The sequence below is a fragment of the Festucalex cinctus genome, chromosome 4, assembly GCF_051991245.1.
Source record: "Festucalex cinctus isolate MCC-2025b chromosome 4, RoL_Fcin_1.0, whole genome shotgun sequence".
Taxonomy (NCBI): Eukaryota; Metazoa; Chordata; class Actinopteri; order Syngnathiformes; family Syngnathidae; genus Festucalex; species Festucalex cinctus.
In genome coordinates, this window is record NC_135414.1 from 29,399,149 (window position 1) to 29,422,408 (window position 23,260).

Consider the following 23,260-nt stretch of genomic DNA (forward strand, 5'->3'; position numbering starts at 1 on the left):
GGCCCAAATGGCCGCTTCAAACAAAAATACCAGACTTCCGATTCAGTTTCGTTCATGGGTTCTTGCGACTTTTTTGTGCATCCTGTTATGATTGACATGTCCAATCAATTTTGTTTCAATTGATCAAACTAGTGAGGGCTCGTTTTCTTTTCCATGATTGGGATCTTGTCCGGTATATCAAAAATACACTTTTACAAAGATACACACTTGCTGAATTTGGTGAGTTTTAAGGCAAACCAAGGCCCCCCCCCAGTGGATCAATATACAACTTTTTATGACTACTCCCTCTCGTCGGTACTCTGTGTTTTTGTGTGTGTGAGTAAGACACATTGATGTGTGTGTAGGTGCATGCTGTAAGTAATAATGTGGCGCAGTAGATGTATGACGTTTGAGACCGCAGAGGATGACTGCTTGGAGCGAGAAATATTGCGTTGTGCTGCCAGCGTGTAACGGCTCGCCTGCAGTCGTGACCCCGCTTTCAGCCTGCAGGCAATTACAATGCTTGACAATATCAACCCCACATATACCCCCCAATCCCTCTATTTAAAAAAAATAAAAATACTACTGCTCTAATGACGCTATAAGGGTTGATTTATATTTCCATCTCTATCAAAAATAGATTCTGTCCATCATAGGTGCCCTTTTCACCTGGCATGTTCTCTGAATACCAGCGTACACTCTCGGATGCTTGTTTCAGTAAAGAGGAGGTGGACATGAGAACAATTTGTACAATAAACAACGCTGATGCAAGTAGGAGCCTTTCCAGTATTTCATATTTTAGTTTTGACACAATTTTTATTGGTTTAGTTCTTTGTTTCGTCAGCAGGGCTTCAAAAAAGAAAAAAACAGATCACCATAAAAAGCTTGGGAAAGGCTTGTCTAGTCAATAAAATCTGTTTAAATTTGTATCCTACTTTGTTTTTTTGGCTCTCAAATGTCAGGTTCATGATACTGTTAACAGAAATTATTCAAAGATTAGTGAGCGGCTGAATGTGACTCGCGTGTTTCATCTTCATAAAGTTTGTCCATGTATTTGTTACACGAAGGCTGGGAAAGCGAGAAAACGCCACTGACGAAATTGATTATCCAACGGCCCCGCTAACATGATAGCCGAATGGCGCACCTGCCCTCCTCTCTCGGTGGGTGGGGAGCGGCGGGCTGGCTACATTTGTGGCTTACAATATGGCGTTGGGCAGGGTTGTAATTAAATCCGCTCGAGCAGCGTCGCCTTCTTTTCCAAATCTAAATGAGCCACAGATAGTCATTATGTTTGCAAGATGGGAACATGTTGGCAAAGTGTGTTACAATGTTGGGGCTGGTGAGGAAACAAAGCTCTGCACAAAAACAAAAAAAAGAAACAACAAAATCATTCTGGGTTGGCTTTTCGCTCATGATTAGAAAGTAAAAATAACCTCAAGAATTAGAGTAATTCCAACAAGCCAGATTATACACTGTTTCAGGACACTTTATTAGGGACACCAGTACCATCTATTGCAGTTGTTCTCAAACCCGGGTACCTCGGGAGCCGTAGCTTGTGCCAATAGCTACATATGGTGACTAACATGCTAATAAATCAAACATAATAATCCAATAACTCCTATTGGGCCTATCAAAAGGCCTTGCATGATCGCGACATATTGTCACATAAATCTGACATTCCTGCATGATTTAAATCAGACTTTTTTCGTAGAACAAAAGGTGTAGTACTACAGGAATAAAGTATTTTAATAATTTAGTTCTATTTTTCAGCTTATTGTTTTTTCCGTGTCCGTCACTTCCCGTTGTCCCGTGCGCTGATTCGCTAGCTAACAGCCAGTAAGAGTGATCGAATGTCCGATGCCGATTCAACATGTTGAAAAACGCAAAAACGCCCCCGAGCCGCTCTACCAACGACCATGACGTTATGACGGTGATTTTTACATCAGTCAAATGGTGCGTGCGACAGATTGGTGTTACAAGGCCTTTAGGAATAAATTTTGTTCTTGTAACGTAATCAATTTATAAACTGTTGTGGCAATATTCTAAATATTCTATCGGAATAAACACAGGGGAAGGGATGTATAGTATTTTGTTGTTTTATTCCCGAAGAACGTGTTGAGGTTGTAAAGAGCAAACAAAAGGAGCACAGTACACACGGTCTTCTGATTTAACCCGGCAGCTGCTGTCACACAAGACATAAACCGGATTGTGACCGCAACGACGAACTGTGGACAGATTCTTGGATTGGAGTACAAAAATAACCCCAGACAATGAACCACATGCAGTTCCACCATCTGATCGCACGCCACAGCCTCTTCTGGTACATTAGTCCGATTTAGGAACGGCTCAGAGAGCTACGCCTAACAGTTCATTATCAGAGTTGAAGAAGAAAAAAAAAAAAAGAATTGAAATAAGATGTTCAAAATAGAACATTTGACTTTTTTTCACAACTGTAAAACAGAGAGAAGGCTTTGTTTCATTTTTTGGGAGGGATTTTTGTTGAATTGACACCCTGCTCAGTACATGCTGAACAATCTTTGTTTCTATATTTCGTGGCTCTTTTTGGAGGGGATGCGGCAAATCTCTTGGGGTTGGCTTGTCTTATGTAAAGTTTGAACAACACTGGCCAAAAAAAAAAAAAAAGTAATGGTTTCTGGGTAATTTTGGACGACTGTGTTAAAAAATGACATCCGTTTCCTTGGACTGGCTCAAATTTTTCAGATATCTATATTTTTTGACAATGAATTGATTGTTAATGTGCTTTGACAGATTACGAAATGTACTTTAATCATTAATAGAAGTATTGTTTGTGCTTTGATTTCACCTGTTTTGGATTTATGCTAATGCTAAAATTGCCAACTTTTGATTTTGGGGTGGGTCACATGAAACATGATTTGCCAACAGAAGAGGCTCTGCGATAACAATTGTCGCCTTTCGCGACAGTGCATCATAAATGAAAGGAGATGCTTAAAATGACAGATATAGCCTCAACAAAGTTGGAGCATAAAGAGAATACCAATATCATAAACATGTCCAAATCTAACGGCAATGTATAAAAACCAATGCCATTTTCGGATTCAGCGACATCAAATTACTTTAAAACCATTCAAAATGTGTCTTGACCAGTGTAATAATCACCGTTCCAAGGCTGCTAAATGTTCAAAAGAGTACCGGATGTGCTTTCACCAAAGCAGAGATGATTGTATATAATTATTCAATTATTCTAACATTTGTCGTAAATCCACCGTGCATTTGCCTGACAATGTTCCTCTCCGGTGACAGCGGCGCCACTAAAATTGGTAATTACAATGACAGGGGAGCTTTTTGTGTGTGTGTGTGTTTTTTTTCGTGTCTTGTTTTTGTTGTTTTACCATTTAGAAGGTGAGGTGGGGATAACGCCAGCAAAAATATGCTAAGACGTCCAATGTCATGAGAGCACCAAGCAGGGAGGATAAGCGACTCCCATGGAGACAATGAGAGGAGGGGGAAAAAAAAAAAAACCCTCAGGTGTGCCGTTGCTTTGTTGCTTATTAAACCCGCACGTTGTTTGAAGTGTTTAGCCGACGAGCGCGTACCGCAAACAAGTTCCACTGCCAAGCAGGAGCTGGTAATGAGGCTGCGGGAAAATGTAAAGTAGGCAAGGATGAAACAGACTGTGTGATCCATCAGCTGTTCAGCCACGTGGAGGCCGAACAGAACCTCGAAGGCACCGGCAGAGGTCTTGGGACCACCGTCAAGGAATAGTCTAATAAACAGTTGCGTGTGTTTTTTATTTATTTATTTTAAGTACAGTACAGTACAGTATGTATTTATTTATTTATTCGTTAGGGATGAACTGGATATTCGTAAAACGTGAATAAACGGTACGGATAATTAATTTTTTCCAGATACAAACATAACTCGGATATAATTCCTTATTATCCATAGCCACAAAAATTATAACTTTTGCGCAATCCATATCAATTTCACTTTACCTTTTATTTTAAGTGTGAAATTGACGAAAAAAAAAATTACTACCGATGTAAGCCCCATGTATTTACGATCAAACCACGCCCACTTCAGGTTTAGGCCACGTCCCATCCGAATACAGATAGATAATTTAGATGGTTTAACAGATACAGATAGTGGTGTACTCGCACATACACGTATATTACATGTATATTTACACGCCATCATGTCGGGGATAACCGGGCTCACCGGGAGATTCGCTCTATTTATCGTGCAAGTTCTTGATGATAACAGGCGAGCCCTCCCCCCGCCCCGAGGCAGACGCTGGGAATTGATTTCTGACGAGCCGAGATTCACTGGAAGGCAGAGCCAGACAGCTCTGCTAGTCACACTCCATACAAACAGCCATTAGTCCTCCTGATAGCTCTTTTTGTCTTCCGCACCGCTCGCTTTAGAAGGCGAGCTGCGGGAAGGTGAAGGCGTGAAAGAAGAGAAATTACAAGGAAAATTAAAGCTGCAAGCAGCGATGAACGGGCCTTGGCATGCCTCTTTTCAGGGTGAATCCTCAAAAATGATGACTTTGAGGCCATGCCCGTCCCACGTAGGCTGGCGCCGGCAAAAGATAAATGAATTTTCTTTGCAAAATAGGTGTGAGCAGGAGCGATTCCCATGGTGAATCCTCAAAATCATCAAACATTGACACCATGCTTCATCCACATTAGCATCTCCCATCTGATCAGGGCTCATTCAGACAAATTCATTTGTGTATCAAGTTATCAGCCCTGGAATTTGGCAAACATGTCTACTACAACCAAAATGGCTAACTTCCTGATCAGTACCAATTGAGAATTGTTCACTTACTCTCCTGTCAATCAAACTGTTATTGGGGCTAATTTTCTCTGGGATGACACTGCGGAAGTTTTGGGCACTTGTGTTGTGTTGTGTCAATATTTAGAAATTGTGTTTAAGATGTTCAACATTGTTAAAAGCATTGTGTAGCCCACTTGCAGCAAATCGCAAATGCTACAAAACATTGGTAAGCAAGTCGTGTATGACACTTGTCTGAAAAGACGAACAGTCTTATCTTTAACGCTGTGAGATAAATGCGCTCTAATTGCAATTCATTCTTCTACACTGCAATGTCAGGAATCAAAGCATATATAAAAAAAATAAAAAATAAAAAACACACAATCCAGATCGTAATCTTGTGTTTTTCCCTCATGCAAACACGTGATAACGAGCCCCGGCCTGTGTCCTCCGGCGGCACCACTTCGTCGATCAGACTCTGAATTTGTAAGAGCGCTGACTCTTATTTGACAGAGAGCATCTCACAGGCAGAAGAAACAAAAGTGCTCACACTTTGTTCTTACATAGGAGAACAGATACTTGCCTAAAAAGACTCAATCTACTACAAAAACTAATCGAAATATGTACGTTATACATGTTTGAAGATAATTGCTGCTTTAACAGCTTTGTAGTACTCAATTGTGGATCTATGACAAGTTGTTTTTAACCGTTTCATTTTTCCTGATTTTAGGGAGTCCGCAATGAGTCGTCCCCCCTCAAAAGCTTGAACACCTTCATTTGCATCCGCAGTTATTCAGCACGATTGCAATGTGCCGTCAGGTAGCTAGCTAGCTATGCCTACACCCAAAATGTGCATCTTCCCTTGAAATAGCTCACTGGCATGGCTGGTTTGAGTGCCTCATTGTTAGCCATGAGTGCACGAACATCACAGAGAGATGGCAGAAGAGTGGGGGTAACGGAAGCCTTACTTGAAAGCCATCATGTAAACAAGGGCTTAGGGCTGCTGTTACTGCTTTAGAGTGCTTTGTTGTCTGCCATGAGTGCACGCACCTCACAGAGAGAAGGTAGAAGAAGCCCTATAACGATGTGGTGTATCATATCAAAAACTTTATAAATAAGAAAGATGTTGGTGAAGAAGCATTCATTTTTATAGGTCATAGCAGTGGTATGTAATTGATAATTTGACAGAGGGGCGTGGCTTTAGTGCATTCAGCAGACATGCCCACAGCGAGAGAATGGTGTGATTGTTTTTCTTCACATAAAACCTCTTTATATACAGTACTTTTATGATTTTTTAATCATTCAATTACACTTGCCGGGTGTGTCATTTATTTACACATTTAAAAAAATGATGGACGGGGAACAGCTTGCTTTTCAGAATCAGTACAGTAGAATAATTTCTCACTACTGGTCACATGACATGGTGATGGATAAACACCGTAGTGGCCTGCCTTCGGTTCGGCGAGTGTGTGTTTCTGACACAGCCAATCCGTGTCACGCGGCGTGACAAATGAGCCGGGCCGCGACATGCCAGCCCGCCATGAGGCCGCACTTCATAAAAGGGGAACAGTGCACTCGAGGGGGGATTCCACTGGAGGGTTATGGATTTTCCAGTACATCTCTGATAGATTGCACTAATATAACCTCAATAAAAGAGTTTGAGAACAACTTTATGGATGTTTCCCATCCTTTGCCACCTCGCACCCCCCCGCTTTTCATCTCCTTGCGTCTATTTTCCGTGGCACTCCGCCTGACTGTCACTCATGCCGTCGCAACGCATTAGTCGCGGGATGCCAACCGCGGAGGTTTTCAAACAAAGTTTCACAACAAGAACCTGGAGCAGCTCTTTTTTTTTTTTTTGCTTGTTTTTTCATTTGAAGCCACAGTGAATAGAAATACATTCTTAAAAGTACCACTGCTTGGATTCCTGAGGGCTTTTTTCTTGGATCCAATATCAGTTGGAATTACTTCTCATAACAACGGTGATAATTTTTTAATAAAGAAGTCTGTTTCTTTTTTGCTAGTACAGTGAAAAATGCAGGCAAGTGCACAAGAAAAGGAACCCAATTAATTCAATCGGCATAACACAACACTATGAAATATTCACTTAAACCTAATTTGTAGGGATTTGGTAATAACGGCGGGCTTAAATCACTAGCAGGAAGTAAGCAGAAGTACAATGTGTAGATGGCCCTGAATGGAATGCATAATGATAGAACCCAATTTATACAGTTCTGCTTTTAAGACAACTCCCCTCTACTATCAATTCTGAATTGCGCAAGTGTTTTGGTTTTCCCCACTTGAAATTGCTTGCCACTACTTAAAACTGTCACTACCATCTCTGGGGTCTTGTGCTTTCCATTAGCATGATGGATGTATTATCTCAAATCGCTAATGCTAAAATGCTATCTTGGGTGACAGTTCAATAGCGGTAAACAAGACAATGCACTCACCATTATTCAAGCTTGCCTGCTCTGGAAGCTGGCTTTTGCAGTTTACCTGCCGGTCACGCATTTTAAAATGTCAAAATACTTCCTACTAATAATATTTTAGTTGTCCACAATGGCAGCGATTAATAGCTATCGTTTTGTTTTTTCCTGTCAAATGTGGCTTCTGTTGCTCACTGTCCACAAGCATCCACCAGATGCACTCAGAGGGAGTCATTACATCAGTGCTGTATGCTAACTATTTGTTGACATTGTTTATTACTCCCCGTGCTGCATCACAGAATGTGGCAAGGTACAGATGTCGGGAGAGTTAAGGGTAGTTAGGGCGTATTGGGACTGTTGTGAACGTTGTGGTAGTTTCATAGCATCGAAGCGATGTCGTCGGGGTTGTTGGAGGTGAGACAGGATTCATTACAGCAGAGATAAGTCACCCACTCGGGCGTTAAAAACGGGAACCACCGAGGAAATGAATTTACATTGTCTGTGAAGTGATTAAAGTGCTTTAATTCCTGATGATTCGGAGCGAGTGCTCTCCAATGGGCTCCAAAGGCAGGTGTGCGCATCCCAGCAGTGCCATATGCTTTTCTTGGCACACGCCTTCTTGCTCCTCCGGACGCTCCCAACACGAGCTCGTAAACAAACCCAAAAACCGTTCAAGGTCTCAGAGGAGAGGGGATGCGGTAAGGGGGAAGCTGCAAGGCATGCTCAAACACACATACTCCCCAACATTTACACACACACGCACAATGCGGGACCGGTTTAGGAGAGGAGAGCCTTTTTCCAGAGCGCAGGTGCGCCTCAAAATGTCCAGACGCCATTAAAGACAGACTGGGTCGAAGGTGATTGAACTGGGGCAGCAAAGGAACATGATGCAGGCAAAGAGGGCGGGGTCGTCAGTTGGTGCCAAGGAAGAGGTTACTCAGGGTAGGACCCTGGACCCTGAGACAGCAGGAGGGCCAAAAAGTCCGATCGCTGACAGACCTATTTTGAGACTGTAGATTTTGTGAAAATTGGAATAAGTGGCACTACATTCATCTTGACTAGGGTGATCAGATGTCACATTTTGGCCGGGACAGTACTGTTTTTTTTGTGGGTTTTTTTTGTTTGTTTTTTTAACTTCGCCAACTTTATTTTGTCCCGATATCATGCATGTCCCATCCTGTTTCTTGCCGTGTGTTCGTCAATCACACAATTGTCATAGCAATGGGGCATATGCCACAGAAGAGGCGGGACTTCCGACTTCTGTGATTTTGCACACGAGTTTGGTTCCGGTCCGGGTTGCGAACGCGCAATCGAGGGGCACAAAGTCGGAAGCACAAGTATTTTGACGCAGCCCACACGTCGCAAACCGAACCGGAACCAAAGCTGATGTGCAAAAACAGTCCCGCCTCTTCCGCGGCATATATACCCCCATTCTGCTATCCACTGCAGTCTCCATTCGCTGGTCAGATAATGCAAGCTGAGATTTCTAGTGGCATATGTTAAAAAAAAAAAATGTAGCATCTGTGACAAACACAGCAATAGACAACTCAGTTGAGCAGCAAATGAACAATTGGGAGTATTTACATCTGACATTTTACATTACCCTTAAAAATGAATTCAGAGATTATTGGATTTACAAAATATCCACTGTAAGAGTACATACACATACAGCAAATACTCACGCCGGCTAAATTTAGCTCCTCCCTGACATACAAATCTGTATCACTTCAACATACTTCCTTGACACCAATCCCTGTGGCCTCTTTCAGCATAATAGACGGTTTCAAAAACAGCACAAAAACGCTCTGTAAATAGCTGGGGGTGGGTTCCACTAAGAAAAAAGAAAAAAATACTCCAAAATATTGTTCCTATTTGATTCAAAATGTCTACTATATATTTTGCTACAGATTATTTAAAAGTAACTAACTGGTTCTTCCTTTAAATAATAAACATTGCTCATTAAAATAAAAGAATGGACATTTACTAATGTTGATGACATACAAAAAAAATTGTGTTTGTATGTAATCCGAGTAATACGGAAACAACATTTCCGTGTCACAGAAGCATCGTTGCAGTTCACGTTTCTTTCCCCACTATGTGATCCTAATGTTTATGCATGTCTTACAAATGGCGCAGCAGCCGTGTCAGACAAAAACCACACACAGAGACGTTGGTTTCTGTGAGATCGCAGGGGTGAGATTTCATTAGTGCAAGTCCAAGCAGGAGTGACAGTGCCAAAACATTTTGTGGCTGTGTAGTAGTGACGGGTTGTTGTGAAACAGAAGGGGAAGTTGGTAATGGATTAAATATTCATGAAGGCTCAGGAGGAGCCACTTACGATCAGGTCCTAATTAAATAAAAGGTCAGATGCTCAAGTTTTGTTTATTGAAACAGGTTGTTTCCTGAAGTGAGGGGAAGCGTAGCATTTGACAAATGCGGTAAAAATCCCTCCACGTCCACCATGTCATTTAAAGCAAGTATATTCAAAGTAGCCTGATTTCCAGTAACTGGTGGCAATGAAGTACGTAAGAAAAATATCAATCGTGATCTTTAGAGGTAATCATTATTGATGGATGCCCTTTTTATGGTTGTGTAATCACGGGAACAGCGAAAACACAGGTGTTAAACTCAAGGCCTGGGGGCCAGATCTGGCCCGCCACATCATTTTAAATTGTGTCAACTTCCATGACCCTTGCTAAAATCAATACTAACATTTTAAATGGTCATGTGTAATAAGATTTTTTTGTTACTCTTTTTACAGTAACTTGAAAAACAATTGAACAAACTACAATCCTTGACTTCTGATTTCAAAACTAGTCATCTATTTTTGTTCTGTATTATGTAATGATGCGATGAGACCATTAAACATTTATTTGGTTTCACTATAACAACAGCCCTCTGAGGGAAGCCATAACTACATCTAAAGTAGCCCGTAAGAAAAATGAGCCTGACACCCCTGATCTAAAATGAGACCATTGCAGGGATGCATTTGCTTATAAAAGCTGAAAATCTATTTATTGGCCTTAAAACGAAATGAAAGGACTGTCTTATCAAATAGCGCATTTTTTATGTTGTTCCCAGCAGCCTTAAGAGTCGATACAAGGCTGCTGACGCAAACCGTCTTCTTTTCAACATTTATTCAAGGCTCTTTCTCAAAGATGACAAGTATGCATTCGTATAGCGTTTAACTCAGGGGTGAATTTTTGTACAAGTTGAGCGGCTGATGAGGAACAGTATTTTGGAGCATTTCCTTTCCTTTCGAGTGCTCCTTCTCGTTTTTGGAGTGTATGGTACTGATTCTTGATTAACAATTGTAATCAATGTGAGGCCTACTCAAGTCCGCTCTCGCCGGGAGCCAATCGAGATGGCCGCCAATACCCGGCCGCCACCACAAGCACTTGCCACCAATCACATGAAGGGTCATGGAGCCTGAATAGTGACAATCAGCAAAGTAAAGAAGTGCTATCTCGGGATCTTTGGCCACTTATGCCTCTGATTTCACTTTTGAAGTTCCCCAGAGAGTTTGTGAACTTTAGAGAAGATTCTTTCTCATTGATAGTATCACTTCATGTGCTCATTCCGCCAAGTGACTTGTCTGCATGGCAGGTGTTTACTTTTTACTTTTACGCCCTACATTTGAAAACAGATATATGTTACTTACTTTGTCAGAATGTGCTTGTTACTTGTTTTCCCCAACATCCGGATGATGACACAACCTAAGAATGAAAAAGACAGAGATAGAGGTAAAGTCAACTACGGGTTGAGATTGATTGATTGTTTGCGACCTGGGAGAATTAAAATGAAGAAAAAACAGGTACAATGATGATCATCATTGTTTTATTAAGCTTAGAAATCTGTTGTAATGCATTTCATTATGTGGCTTTGTGCGAGTTTTTTTTTTTTTCCAGGTTCATACTGTGCCCTCCTTTAGAGGGGTAGAGCTCGACCTTTGTTTCCCCCCTCCTATTTCCTTGTTTTTTTTATTTTATTTTTTCTCATCTAAGAGACTCGGGGCACTGAAAGGTGACCTGCCAGACTTCCCGTTCAGTCTCCCGTTAATCGTTTTCATGTTTATTGGACTAGCTGTGAATGTGGAAATGGCACTTTCAAGGCTCAAGTAATGTGAACCCGACTTATTGATGATGACGCAACAGATTCAGAGAACAAGACATTCCCCATCCATGACCTTATTGAAGACAGCAACAACAACAGATTTGTACAACCACAAACCTCAGACATTCACAAATTCTTATATGAATGTGCATGTCAACCACGGAGTCTGCAGTTTGATGATGAGGCTGTGTTGTCTGGAAAGGGCATCTAAATCCACGCTGCTGGCAGACCAGGTGCAATCCATGGTGGGCAGGTTCCAAAATCTTGCATGATATCTTTTTTTTTTTTTTAAATCTCGGCCAAGGATTTGCATCATCCCTCAACTGATGTGACAGGTGGTACTTTTGAGCTTGCAATAAATCAAAAGGCAAACAGCACGGTGAGCTAATTATTCCGGGGGTTTTAGGGATTGCGCGCTTGGTGCTGCAAACCTGCGTACCGTCTTTGCGTGTGCACAAATATTTGCACAGCGGCCACGTTTTGTTTGACTTCATGGCCGCTGATTTGCTGTGCAAACAAATTGCATTTGGGAGACCTAAAATAGAACATTGTTAAAGGAGGTGCCCGGGGATGAGGGGTTGATGGGAAATAGCTTCTCCAAAGCTACCTGGACTTTCTTCAAGTTCTAGTCAAATACACACAGGAGGCCGCAAATGGTAGCTTAATTATGTCGTACCTCCAGACGCAAGCAGCAGAGTTCCACAGTACATGGCCTCGGGACTGCCACGCAGCAATTAGTCTCCTGAGATTTAATTTAACGCAAAATCTATCTCGGAATATTTTCCATGCAAAAATCTTATTAGCTGATATTTCAACGCCGGAGCCGAAACATCAAGATGTCGCCTAGGGCTGAGGTAATAACGCACAACCTGTCCCAGTCCAAGTGATGAAGACATTGCAGTGCGCTGCTGATAAGCACAAATATTGCTCTACGCGCAAGCCGCAAAAACATCTTCCAATGGGACCTCTGACCCTGGCTACCTCAGACATCCGCGAGCTGACGGAGGAAGAAGCTTTAATTTTCCCCAAAAGGGGAAATTCAATTTAATACACACTGCATATTTATAATTTAACATTCTGCCATTTTGAATTCCAGAAATTCTCTGTTTTAGTGGCTCATGATGTGATGTGTTAAATGAGAGATACAGCATGCCGGGTTTTTTTTTCTTCCCTTAACCATTATATGCAAAGGAAGTCTGTATGAGCACAAATATAGGCAAAAGTGTGCAAAATCTCAGTCCACCAAAGCAGCCCAGCATGCATACAAATGAAGCTTCCCCTCCTGGAGCATCTATCCTCCTCCCTTCACCCTCAGCAACCTTTTATCGTCTTTGCCTTCTAAACATTTCACTTACATTTTGTGTGCGAGAGAGGTCGAAAATCCCATTAATCGAGGCGGCGCGGCAGAAACAAAAGACGAGCAGGTCTATTTATTCATTTATTTTCTGGCTCGTTACAAATGAGTCTCAAGGATTGCCTAAGATTTGCCTTCAGAGGCGGCGTGCGCCCTTGGCAGCAACTAAGGTTGGGGCCGCTTTATCTTATGTACCTTCAATTACAATGTGTCAGAACAAGTACGTGAATATTTTGTTTAATATTCGCTTCCAGCGAAGAACTCTGGTGTACGTTGCTTTCATTTTGTTTTGCAACCATGGGGAAGAAGGCAACATTAAAAAGTATTGTGCATACACCTATGAACATGGTTTTCGCAGGCACTCAAGGTATAAACATTTCATATACCACAATTATCATGACCAAATGTCTCTTTTATCACGACATTTCTCAAAAAATGATAAATAAATAAACTTCTCGGAGCTACGTGTGAATGAGCCGAGTTTATGGGTCTGTAAACAAAGTCCATTTCCTGTCTGGTTCACTTCATGTTCAGTAAAAAAATAACTAATACCAAAACATCGCAAACCCCGCGACATCATTCTCATCTCTTACTTATCAGAACGATGTAAAGAGGAAGAAAGTTATTTTGCACAGACTAGCGAAGGAAAAAGAAAATAAGGTGGCACAAATTCACACCAAATGGAGCGAAAACAGTGTTTGTTGATCACTTTAATAATTGCCTTGACAATTTAGCTGGGAACAACGCACAGGCAAATAGCCAAATGCACTGCGAAAGTGTTTGGCAGAAACATTGATGAGATGAAGATACTAAAAATCAAGATGCTCGAAGCTAAACCAAAAGGTGTCATTAATAAGTCAACAGTTTAATCTGCCACCTGTAGTGAGAGTAGATCACTGTAATGGTTTTTCTATCATAGTGGGAGTGTATAAAGAACAACTTCTACCCTAGCCCTGTTAGCCGCTGAAAACTATCGCTAATGTTGCACTGAGCACACATTTAATCAAATGGGCTGTTTACTATCAGATGTGCAAAACCCCCTGCAGATTTGCAGTTTGTCATAGGCAAACCCACTACACTACAAAATTTTTATGCATCCATCCTTTTTTCCTATACTAAGAGAGGATATCAGTCACCATGTGAGCAGAGGAGTAGCTCACTTTTGGCCACATGATCCGAGAGGAAGATTGCATTAGAGGTCCAACAGGAGGGGATGACTAGAACACAGGGTTGTTAAACCTCTTCAGACGATACAGAGAAAGGTTCGGATTGCTGTAATGGAAGTTAACAGCCGATCAGCTGTTAATGGCTAGATACTTTATGTCAGGCACGGTAAGAATCCAACTAAAGAAAAAAACATTTATGATAAATGAATCACTGAATCAAGGGCAGCACGGTGATTGAGTGGTAAGCACGTCCGCCTCCCAGTACAAAGGAAGCAAGATCAAGTCCAGGCTCCAGCCTTCCTGTGCGGAGTTTGCATGTTGTCCCCGTGCCCGCGTGGGTCTTCTCCGGGTACTCCGGTCTCCTCCCACATTACAACGACATGCATGTCAGGTTAATTGGGCGTTCCGAATTGTCCCTAGGTGCGCTTGCCCGTGTGGATGGTTGTTCGTCTCTGTGTGCCCTGCGACTGCCTGGCAACAAGTTCAGGGTGTGCCCTGCCTACTGCCCGAAGCCAGCTGGGATAGGCTCCAGCACCACCGCGACCCTTATGAGGAGCAGGCGGTTAAGCAAATGGATGGATGAATCACTGAATCAAAGACATAATAAAAGGGCAAATAGGAAAGTAAGTGATATTATTACTCCATATTTGAGATGCTTTGGAATCATAGTTTGAGACATATTTGGGGTTTAATCTATTAATTTTGCAATTTTAAAATCCTTTGGGGGCAGGGTATTATTTACTTGAAAATTTTGTTATTCACATTGGGAGTTGGTCCCTAATAACGAGGGTTTAAAAAAAAAAAAAAAACGACAAGGTAACGTTGAATGTCTGAAACTATGTGGACTTTGACTTTCCAACTCACCAGCTACATGTCACCCTTGTAGCTGAAAAGTTCTCTTCAAACAAAGTTCAGCAGCAGAGATCTTGTGGGCGGAATATATGGCATCAGCGTTCCTGTGGGATTCGAATGTTTGGCTCGTGGCAGAAACAACGAGGAGTTGCATGCCGTCTCTCAACTTGGACCGTTCCTCTCGTTCGTATATTTCCTGCGACGTGTTGGCAGACGCGTCCCAGGAGTAAGGGGTGAATTATCTCACTCCACTTGTCTGCAGATGCGATATGCGAGGAGTAAGTCAAGGCCGGCTAATTGATTTAGCTCGCGTCCCTCGGGTTCCTCTTCATCTTGAAAATGTTGTCCTGTAAGACTCGTAAATGATGAAAGGCGCGTCGTGTGGAGTCAGACAGCTGCGGTGCTGACGTTACAGGTGTTGCTGTGAATCGTGGGGGCCACATATGTCCGGTCGTCCGAGGTTCCTTCCGGCAGTTTGGGCTCAGGTGGTGCAGACCGGCGCAATTCAACCAAGACAATTACCGCAAAAACCTGTCCCAGGCTCTGCAGTGTTTCAGCGACAGCTTCTGTTTCTCAAAAAAAACAAATGAGTTCAATGGCCTGTAAGCTAATTAATTAATGAACAGAGCGTCTGGATCCGATGCCCTTGGTTGTCGTTCAGCTTTGCGGTGTTTAACACGATTTCCCCGAACAAATACCTGGCTCAGGTTTCTTGCCTGTTGCCTGGCTGGGGAGAAAGGCGTGATTGGCACAGTTTAATTTTCACCAAGGTCTGCATGAGGCTGAGTGGCACTCTCGTAATTATGTTTGCAAATATCTTGGTCGCTGAGTCAAGCGTCTTGACAAGTGCAGGAAGTTTACACTTGGCTAGAGATGACAAAAGATGCCTGCTCTTTTTAATATTTCAGTAGCTTGTTTGATGGTTTGAGGTTCACAGGGTTAAAGGTAGAGTAGACAAGGACATGGAAGACTGAAGACAAAATATGGGACTGCAGACTTTTTCCTCCAGAGTGATTCCAAAAAATATATACTGTCTTTTTTATGGAGGCATTGTTTTCGTGAAGCCATGAGATTCCTCTGTCTCTAGTAGTCTGACAATAGGTCACTGGATACAGTATTACTGGACATCACATAATTGTCACATTATTTTTACACCACCACCACCCATTGTACAAATTGTAAACCACCAATTCCCATCGGTGGTGGTGGTGGTTTACAATGTGTCATGTCCCGTGTCCAAGTACAAAGGGCTGCTTATTTTTATTTGTTGTACTGAAAAACACTTGCTAACATCTGTAATTATTTGTATTCATTTTAGCAATGTTTTGATCATTTTAGTCATGCTAAGATGTTTCCTCTCAAGCCCCCAAGTCAGCTTTCCTGCAACTCTCATCGGGATAAACAGTACAGCAAATGGTTGTGTGGTGTTTTAAGTACCGCTACCTAATATCTTTGAAGACAGATGGGTTTTATTTTGGTAAAGTAAACATCAGATGACGCGAGTCAGCAGCACAGATCTCCATGCCTTCATTCGCCAGTGACTTAGCTTAACCTGACGTCTGTGACATTGGATTGATGCTCAGTATTTTAGTTTCCTGGGTTATTTTCAGTGTTTTTTTTTTTTTCCCATGTCACTCTTCACAGGCAATCAATGGACCCTCGAGTGCACAGAACAGCAAATGAAAGCAAGAAATACTGACAAAAATAGGAGAAGCAATTTGTCTCGCCATCCTGATTTTCTGTCTACTCTTGTAAGCAGTAGGCTACATACAGCTATGTTTAGCTTTGCGTGGATTTATCCTGATGAATACTATATGACTTTCAACAGTTGCAATCAATGCGTCTTGGAGGGGAACTGTAAGATCCAATCAAGTATTTGAGCTTAGTGTTGAGGGTTTCTTGAACTGCACAAATGCCTTGACAATAATTAGCCCATACAAAATTGCCAGTGATTTTTTTTTTCTCTGCAACTTCTCAGTTGCTCTCTTAACTTTAGCCCATCTATCAGAGCTCAAGAATGAATCAATGCATTCCTAATGACCTTGGAGCCCCGTGGCGTCTCTGGCGGCGGTGCAACCAAATAGGATGCAAAGCTGCGATCCTCAAAGAATTTCCATCACAGAAATAATGCTCTCCCCAAAGGCGCCGCCGCAAACACTCCGCCCAAAGCAGCGGGCCCAGATAATTTAAACACATAAGCAGGTTCTTAGCACACCTTTAATCAATGCCAGCGGTGCCGTTTGGTCGGGAGGGAGGGGCGAGGCAATGAGGAGATAACGCCGGTGTAACCCGGGGACTTGCTGCAGAGGAAACACGGGGCAGCAAAGCCCTCTGGGTAATAAGAAACAAAACTCCTGACAAAGACTTCCCCTGCTGGAGTTTGCCGCAGCAAAGTCGCCTAATGAGCAAGATGTTTTGTTGGATTTGTTTGCAAAGTTTGCAAGGAGCACAGCAAACGGCTAACTGTCGACAACATGAACACTAAAGAAACGCTTCCGCCATCAAATCTCACAGAATGGTCGCTTTTTCCGTCTTTATTATTCTTTAGACTCTACCCAGCAGTCTTTATCTATCTTAAAACTATAGTATGCTTTAGACTACATCAGTCGTTACCTATCTTAAGCACTAGAATGTATTAGTCTTTAAACTGTATTATTTCAACTTTAACAGCATCAAATTTTTGGAGATATCGCTCAGTACCTACCGTGGGACTAACATTTTTTTTAACTAGTCTTTCTAGTCTAGTCTTTAATCAGTACATCAGTTATACCACTTTTTTTTAAGCAATTTTTACACTATACATTTTTTTTTAAAACTACATTAGTCTTTACTTGTCTTGAGGCAATAGTAGTCCTAAAACAGTATCAGTCACTATTGCTCTTTAAGCTATTTAAAGTGCTCATTGGTCTTGTTCTGTCAGTGTCAATGGATCGTTACATTACCAGGGGTGCACATAAAAATGTTCTGGTTCCTAAAGGTTGTTGTTAGGTCGTCATTTTTTTTATCCCCCTGACCCACCAACCTCGCTGGATGAACTTAATGAATTAATCCATCCGTCCTTTATCTGGGCCGATTATCCACAGGAGGGTCGCGGGTGCGCCGGAGCCTATCCCAACTGATTGCCAGCCAATCGCGGATGAATTAATCAATAAAATCCATTCCGCAGCCATTCTCCAGTCACCATTCCGTACAGAAAAACAATTTAAGGGTGCACCTCAAGCTACAAAACCCAACATCCCCACACCAAAGAAAGTAAAAGTTCTTCCATGATTTCCAGTCCACTTGTCCGTATCCACGGTCCCCACTTTCTCTCCCGTCTCCCATGAAACTGATAGATGAAACCATTTCCTTCGAACCAAACATGCCTGGAAACATTACGAGTGCCATTTCCTCTTCCCGTATGAGGCCGGGAAGTCATGAAGGCGGCTGGTAGAGGGCCTTTCCAGGTGATGAAGTGCCTTCCCTCGGTGGCTCTCTCTCACACATCACGGAGGAAATGTGCAAGATTTATCAGCGTTGGCCCTCTCCGGAGCCCATGTGCCGTTTTATCCGGGAGCAGGTGTACCACCGCCGTGTTGGAGCTTTGAATTAAATCCTTGATAACGTTGTCAGAAAACCCAAAATGAGAGACGGATAACTTCAGTGGTGTAGATGTGACTGTGTATGAATACAATACATAGTTGGTGGGATGTGCACCATCTTCAGCCCAACAACCATCGATATTAATAGCGTGAAAACCACCTAATTTAAGAACTGTTTGGCATGGTTTGTGCATTATTTGTACCTGTCGCCTGAAACGGCCTCGACCTTAAGGATACACGGTTTGTAACAATGCCACTGACCTGTCTGTGCTTAAACTCTGTTCGTTTTCTGCTGCTTAATGACAAGCGCCAGGTCGCAACATGCACTAAACTTGGCGAGACGGGACTCGTACTAATAGGACACCTTCAGGCCTTTGGCCTTGACCTGTGGGAAATTTGCATTTACGAAAGAGGGGCAATGAAAATGCATTATTTAAATCAAGTGGTTGGTTCCACATGAAGTAGGTTTAGTGTAGTATTTAGAGAACATCAGCACTTTGCATATAAAATCAACTAGATACTGATACTTTTTATTTTTGTTGTTCCATAATTGCGTATTGGTCTTCAAACTACATTAATCATACATTTAAGTCAGCCGTTTTGGTTTGAAGAAGCCATTTTGTGCAAACATCAGGGTTCGTACTTTGACAAACATCTACAAAAGTTTCTGCCTATTCCAGAGCATGGCATCAAACTGTTATGATCATTTCGAGGAAAAGGTTGGTGTGTTCGTCATATATAATTTGTATTTATATTTCTTGAATGACATCACATGATGATGTCAGGGTTAGGACCAGCAACTAACTGGACTGGATTGTTGTTTCATGGCAGAAAGAGGTGAAAGTGCACACGGGCGCAGTGGCCAAATGTTGCACAGTGTCAACCTGATCAATACGTAGCCTCCCCTAGGACTAATATGGCCAAACTGTGAATATGGAGTAATATTAGCACCCAGTCCATATACTTGTAGGAGGGCTCTATCGACCGTGTGGTCAGTATCAGAGAGCAAATATCAGAGGGTTGCACTTTTATAAATTGATGGTGATGCTCAGTCTGTCAGCGATAGTGTCTAATAAGTGAGATAATCAGTTACTAAATGTTACGTTTTTTTTGGTTTTTTTCCTGAGAAGTGAGGCAACTATTTAAGGGAGGCGTTTAACTATCTTAAGTGGGTAAAAATGTCCAGTCCCCCCACCACATTTGTCCTGTGAGGATGATGCCCATGTCCTACACTTGTTCCTGAGTGAGAGGCCTTCATTGCGTCGGGACCGCTACTTTTACGCCGCCCAAGCACTCGCCGTTGGATGCTTGACTTCCGCCTCCTCCATCAGTCAAATGTCTGCCAGGGGAGTTTTTAAAGCCCCCACATTCCTCTTCTGACTGACAGATTCCAGCAGCAAGAGTGACTATGTTTAGAAGAACGTAGGCTGGCCACGTCAGTGGAGGGCTTTAAATTCATGCCGCATCGCAAGGGAAAACAACACTAATCTTTTTTTTTTTTTGTTCCCTTCACCTGTTAGCTGGTATTGTCCCCCCGTTGACAAGGCGTTTCATCTTGTTAGGGAAACATTACTGGTGGATAACAAAGCTTACTTGTCACTGATTCAAGTCTGAGGAAAAAAAGAAAATCACTGATTCCTCCAACCTTTTCTTTAAATTATTAGGTTTCTTTCTTGGAAGTACAGTTGAATGAATCATGTCATTTTGGTCATTTCCAGGGATCGTTCAACGACTAACATGTCCAAGAGAATTTGTCCTGATTGCTGAACAATGTGTAATAGACAGATGGCTGACACTAAATAGTGAACATTTGACTTAGTGTATTTATGTGTGTAGAGCTTTGTGGAAAATGTTGATTACTTGCCATAAAACACAAAACTAATAAATTGACATGCAATTTTATGATAACGTTGCCCATTTCGAGGGTGTCATTCATAGACAAACTTGTCCGACAGATTTTGTTCGACTGCTGGACTGTTTGTGTTCAACCTTTTAGGTTTAATTGTACTTGTATTTGGCAATCATTGCATAGAATTGAAGATCTGCTTGGATCTCCGACATCTGATGTCAGAAATCGTTCAAAAAAAAAAAAAAACAACAACAAGGGTTCGTGGTCTGAAATCCACCAAACATTCAACAGAGAGGGTAAGAGTCACTGTGACAAGAACCATCTCCGTATTGCCATAATCCTGTGTCAACGCACCATCTTGTCTCTTTACAGATATTTCATGAAGGTGCGTCCGCAGTAAAGGAAACCAGACACAAAAAAACAAAACAAAAAAAAGCCTCATTGTTACTCCATGAAAGTGCTTTCTTTCTTTGCTGTCTCTTTTTGAGAGCTCAGCAGAATCTCATTCTTTGGAGCGCTTTAAGTCCTTATAGGAAAAAGTCCATTGTGAAGACTCAATCATCCTTCAAGGAATGGAGGTCTCGTCGTCCTTAAGAGGATCTTTCAGCCTTATCTTTCTGGAGATTTTGTACTCGTTTTTCTTGTTGGCACATGAGCCAAACAGGCCTTTCTCATAGTGTCAAACGGATGCTTGTCCTCGAGAGTCGGTCTTAGTTCAACCAAATTTGAAGTTGAATGTACTGAAGTGGACAACGCAAAATTACAAAACGCGTGAGCTTTTGTCTTTGTGTGCTTGTGTGTGTGTGTGAATTTGGCCATTTCTGGGATGTTTTTCAACGACCAACTTGTTCTTTCGATTTTGGTTCAATTTGTAATACATTTCAACCAGTCGTAGTGCATAGATGGACAATGCTAAATTATGAACCATTTGAATTTTCATCCTTGTTTGTGGGCGTAGCATGACGGCAAAGTTTGATGGCTCGCCATAAAACGAGAAACTAATAACTCAACAAGATCAGACGCAACAGGAATAAAGAGGTTTACTTCCCACAAAATCTTGTCAAACGTGCACATTTAATTTAGGACAGTGGTTGAGTTGTTGAATAAATTGAGCTGTAAAACCCAAACACACTCCCAAGCAAGCGCCAGGGTGCAAATGTTTGATTATGCGCGGAGTAATGCGGTTTTCAGGGAAGAGGAGGCACTTAAATATTAGTAAATTGGCGGGATGGCCTCATGCGTGGCGGCTCCAATGAGAAGGGAAACACAGACAATTGAATTACACTATGTAGGTTTTTGTCTTTATTTCCATAATGTGGCCCTTTAATGGAATGACTCCGCTAAGCACTGGATTTTCATTCATCATTTGAAATTCAGATAGGCGCATTATGGCAAACCTGCTGACAAAAATGCAACACACTAAAGTGAAACGCAGGCCAGCTTTGCTTGCATTTAATTACACAAAGAGAGCCAGCGCCAAGATGGATATTAATATTCTGCCGTGTCGTTAAAGAAAAGAGTGATTATTAAGACAAAATACTACGCTCCGTCTCTGTTATGTTGCCGTTATTAATGTCGGGACAAAGTCAGCCTGCAGGACAAAGTGGCAGCCATTAAGGCCAGGCTTTAATTTAGAGTTAATGCCGTGTCTTCTTTTGCATATTTTTATTTTATTTTTTTTTGTCATTTTCAAATTTTATGAGTTTGCTTTAGAGGCTTTGTATGCAGAGGACTTACTTCTAGTCTTTTGTTCAGTCAAAACCAAGAGTTTCAGTTTATTAATGTATTCAGACATTTTCACAACAAACCATTCACTCACAAATGCATATGCATGTTGTCTGAAAGGGAAAATAGGCAGAAGCGCGTGTTTGTTATGACTACCCTGCGAACATAAACTAGTAAGTGTTGCTGAGGCCTGGAAAAAAACAACAACTTAAGTTTGATGATTCACTTTATAAAATCATAATTATATGCAGTCAAAAACAAATCGCTGTCCACTCAATATAAGCATTTTTATATTCCTCTTGTGCAGAATTTTAACTATTGGCCCATTTGATTCCAATTTGGAATGAGCGTTCCTGCCCAGGAAGAGTAGCGGTTTATGCACTGTCCAACACCTGCATGGAATTAACGCTTCATTGCTCAGGTTAGGCCCTGGATTGGCTGGCAACCAGTTCAGGGTGTTCCCCGCCTACTGCCCCCGTAGCCAGCTGGGATAGGCTCCAGCACCTCTGCGACCCTTGTGAGGAAAGGCGGCTAAGAAAATGGATGGATGGATGGATGGATGGATGGATGGATGGATGGATGGATGCTCAGATTAGTTACTGAATAGTCTTACATTTGTGATGGTGGTAGTTGCGAGTTAAATGGTAGGCCTATGTGAAAATAAATACATGTTTTCATGACTGAGTAAGAAAATTTGAAATAATTTTTTTGGGGTAAAAAAAAAAATTATTCCATATTAGAGGCAAATAAAATCATGTAAATACAAAAATTATTTATGGTAAATTAAAAATGTCACACAACAGTGACAGTCTCACTTGCTGTAGAGAAAAGTGAAACAGTAAATCTAAGGCTGTTATAGAACTTTACCGGTACTCACACTTATTTACAATAACATATTTTCTTGTGTTATATTTGTAGATTTTTTCTCAAAGTCCTTAATCTAATTCAAAAGCAAATGCACTTGATGCGCCTGATTGCCCCTGACTAATGTAAGGAATGGAACGTCTTGATTAAATGTCAAATTACTGAAAGCTAAAATAAAAACAGAGAAAAAAAATGTTCCATGATCATTGAAAGAAAGCCAGACAAAATGTTCTTCTCTTTCAAGTGGGGAAGCTGCACATATTTACAACAACTTCACAACTAACCCTGAACACGGAACAGCAAACAGATCAAAAAATTTAAAGCAAATGCTCGATTAATATTACTCTAAATGATAATACCAAATCTCTCCTCTGGCTGATTGGCATCATGTAACAAAACGGACATAAAATGAAGAACATTTTAGATATTAAATTGTGTGACATGCTATATTTTAAATTAAATGTTAAAAATTTGATTTTTTTTGTGAGTGTATGTAAATTATCGATGGTTGAGAGCACCAAATGAAATTTCCGCTGACGGTGTCCCTGGATTCAGCCAACTGATTCAAACAAATTCTGAAGCCCCAATATTTG

General features: G+C 41.6%; 1 protein-coding gene across 10 annotated transcripts in view; it reads right to left on the reverse strand.

Moving 5' to 3' along the window:
- The window catches only part of LOC144018051 (uncharacterized), a 267,738-nt gene that overhangs the window by 237,912 nt on the left and 6,566 nt on the right, over positions 1-23,260 (reverse strand). For all 10 annotated transcript variants that reach the window (XM_077520152.1, XM_077520147.1, XM_077520146.1 and 7 more), the window contains exon 3: positions 10,825-10,879. In XM_077520152.1, coding sequence (XP_077376278.1) covers positions 10,825-10,862 — 38 coding nt within the window. In that variant the 5' untranslated portion in view covers positions 10,863-10,879. The remainder of the gene's footprint in view (positions 1-10,824; positions 10,880-23,260) is intronic.